Source organism: Trypanosoma rangeli, assembly GCF_003719475.1.
Source record: "Trypanosoma rangeli strain AM80 chromosome Unknown Tra_15.4_contig_00899, whole genome shotgun sequence".
Classification (NCBI taxonomy): Eukaryota; Euglenozoa; class Kinetoplastea; order Trypanosomatida; family Trypanosomatidae; genus Trypanosoma; species Trypanosoma rangeli.
The window spans coordinates 1-2,742 of NW_021706654.1; the positions used below are offsets into that span (position 1 = coordinate 1).

General features: G+C 57.8%; 1 protein-coding gene across 1 annotated transcript, besides 1 other annotated feature; it reads right to left on the reverse strand.

Moving 5' to 3' along the window:
* Window positions 1-646: 646 nt before the first annotated feature.
* TraAM80_10330 (uncharacterized protein) lies at window positions 647-2,011 on the reverse strand (the record flags this gene model as incomplete). The annotated part of the gene is made up of 1 exon (XM_029386957.1): window positions 647-2,011. The coding sequence occupies one exon, from the start codon at window positions 2,009-2,011 to the stop codon at window positions 647-649; it is 1,365 nt and encodes a 454-aa protein (XP_029233189.1).
* A 515-nt stretch (window positions 2,012-2,526) lies between these two features.
* Window positions 2,527-2,553: a sequence feature (A-rich).
* Window positions 2,554-2,742: the final 189 nt, after the last annotated feature.

The following is a 2,742-nucleotide window of genomic DNA, read 5'->3' on the forward strand; positions in this document are numbered from 1 at the left end:
CATTGATACACGGAAAGACACAACANAAGGGCATCGTGGACGGTAAACACAGCGGCGGCGCAGGCAATGACGCCAGTCCACCGGACTCCGCTCTTGCAGCAACTCCACCCGCTTCCGCCTCGCACCGTCTGCCGCGTGGAGAGCCGACCCGGGGACCACGCAGTCACCCAACAGAGAAACAAAAACCAAACCGAAACCTCAACGCGCACTGCGCACTGCGCACCCGCACCAGCTCTCGCAACACCCACATTCATTTGTCGTATCCCACTGATTGCGCCAGGACTGATGGCCACACACACAAAACATGCTATTTTTACGAACTAAACTTCATCCAACCCCACGTAAACACACATCTACTACTCGGCACCGCAGCATTGCTGCACAAGCCACGCGCCGCCTGCATCCCTGCCCCAATGAAAACCCACAATGCGCGTGCCTATCGTGACTCCATTGTCTCCAGATCATCCCGATGCACCACGTTTCTGGAGGTCACACCGCACCGTACCCTCCTCGTGTTCCCAACAGAGGCATCATCTGCGTCTTCAGCAATCCCCTCGCCCCTTGAAAAATCCCCACCTGCAAATGTGCCCGATGCAATGCTTTCGCAACTATGGTTTCTCGACAGCCTCGACGACTGGGAAGCATCTTATGCGGGTGGTAGGGATGGCGAAGACTCAACAGGTGCTGCACGTGGCGAAGGTGGCATCCAGCAATTCCGCTTCACCACATGCTGCTGCTCACAGGGAGGACACGTGGGAACAACGGGGCCCTCAGACACACTCACACCGTCGCTCTGCCTCTGTTGGGTCCCATACACATTGCCCTTCACCTCCCGCAATTCCATGGACGCTACCCTCGTGGATTCATCATCGGTACGACGGCAGCAACAGCAGAAGATGATAACGACAATTAGTACAATCGCAGAGAGAAGCGGCAACAATACAGCAAGAAGAATGGCGTACCAGTGATCCTGCACCCACGAAACTACCACCTCCGGTTCTGACGTCGCAGTAGTGGTAGTCGGGGTCTCCGCCATCGTAGTAGTGGTGGTCGGGGTCTCCGTCGTCGCAGTAGTGGTGGTCGGGGTCTCCGCCATCGTAGTCGTGGTGGGCGGGGCCTCCGTCGTCGTAGTCGTGGTGGGCGGGGCCTCCGCCATCGTAGTAGTGGTGGGCGGGGTCTCCGTCGTCGTAGTCGTGGTGGGCAGGGTCTCCGTCGTCGCAGTAGTGGTGGGCAGGGCCTCCGTCGTCGCAGTAGTGGTGGGCGGGGCCTCCGTCGTCGTCGTAATGATTTCGTCTTGCACCTCACATACAATGCCAAATGCCTCATTAGGCGTATCAACGTTGATTTGGGCGGAGATACTCCCGTCGTACCACGTTGTCGTCGCCCTTTTCTTCTTCGTATCCAGGCGAGATATTAAAAACAATTGACCGTTGGCAGGGTAACCTTCGTGCCAGTAATCGGCGTACCCGTTCAGTGGGCCTGCGCCAGGGATGGAGTGCAGTGAACCTCTGAAAAACGGAACACCACGTAGTTTCACCTTCGCACTCGTGTCCTCAAACAACCCCTGATTCCACTCAAAAATGCAGTTCAAGAGTGTGTTACCATATGCTGGATTACACATCTTGTCAGGGTCCTTCTCCCAATAGTAGCTGTAGTAGGCGTCACCGCCCATGTACGTGAATACCTGATCATCGGCAATGCCTCTCACCTGTCTCAAGTAATCCGTGATGGACTGATGCGCAGCAGGTGTTTGATCCGCAGTAAGAAGGCCTCCATTTATTTGACAGATATTGGAAGAAATGACGTAATTCGCCCAACCTTCATAGTTTTCACGAAACTCCGAATGGGGAAAGCTGAAATAATACTTGATTTTAACGACCACATGTTTGTATTCTCCCGCCGCGGTGAAGGAGGGGTGGCTGCCCAGGCACTGCAGCAGCAGCAGCAGCGCCATCCACCGGACGACAGTCCTCACCGCGGAGAGAGCCCGCATTCCAACTTCGGCCGCCATCAAATACCCGCTGCGTGGAACGATGTGTGCGTGTTTTTTTCTACTGCTGTCTGTGTTCGCGGGGTGGAGACAAAGTGAGGGAAAGAGAGGTGCCACGCCAAGACGGCCCCACCCCACAGAGACATCAGGCAAACAAAAACAAACAAATCTGCGTGCTCCGCGTTGCTCGCTGCGGCTGCATGGGCACACCAGCGCCCAGCGAGTGAGCAGCGCAGGCACGGCTGCCCTCCCCGCGCTGACGCACACCGCCCGCTGCGTGGGGGGCGCAGGCCCCAAAGAACGTCTCGCAGAGTACCGCAGGAGCGTCCGCCGTCGTTTCGCACCTCCGGCGCACCCCCGTGCCCTCGCCTCCTCCTCCGCTCCTGCGACGCCCAACGCAGAGAACCAGCAGACTCCCACACACGTGCGCCACAGTTCCCTCCCCGCAGCAGCAGTGCAACGCCCTTCTCCCCTCCCTCCTCTTCTCCCGCAGCACAATGACTCTCAGGGAAAACGTGGAAAACAACGCGGCGAGGAAAAACAAAAAACAAAAACAAACAAAAGCCCGCCACATCCACGCACGCCGCACCACGCCGCGAAAACAAACAACACAACAAGTCAAAACCAAAACCCAAGCCACAACGACGGCAGCGGTGCGGGGAGAGGGACCCCAACGAGACAGTCCTGCGCTCTCTCCCCGCTTCTCCCGCGCCTCCTCAGCACGGCGCCACGCAAAGCCCGCCGCCGCCACC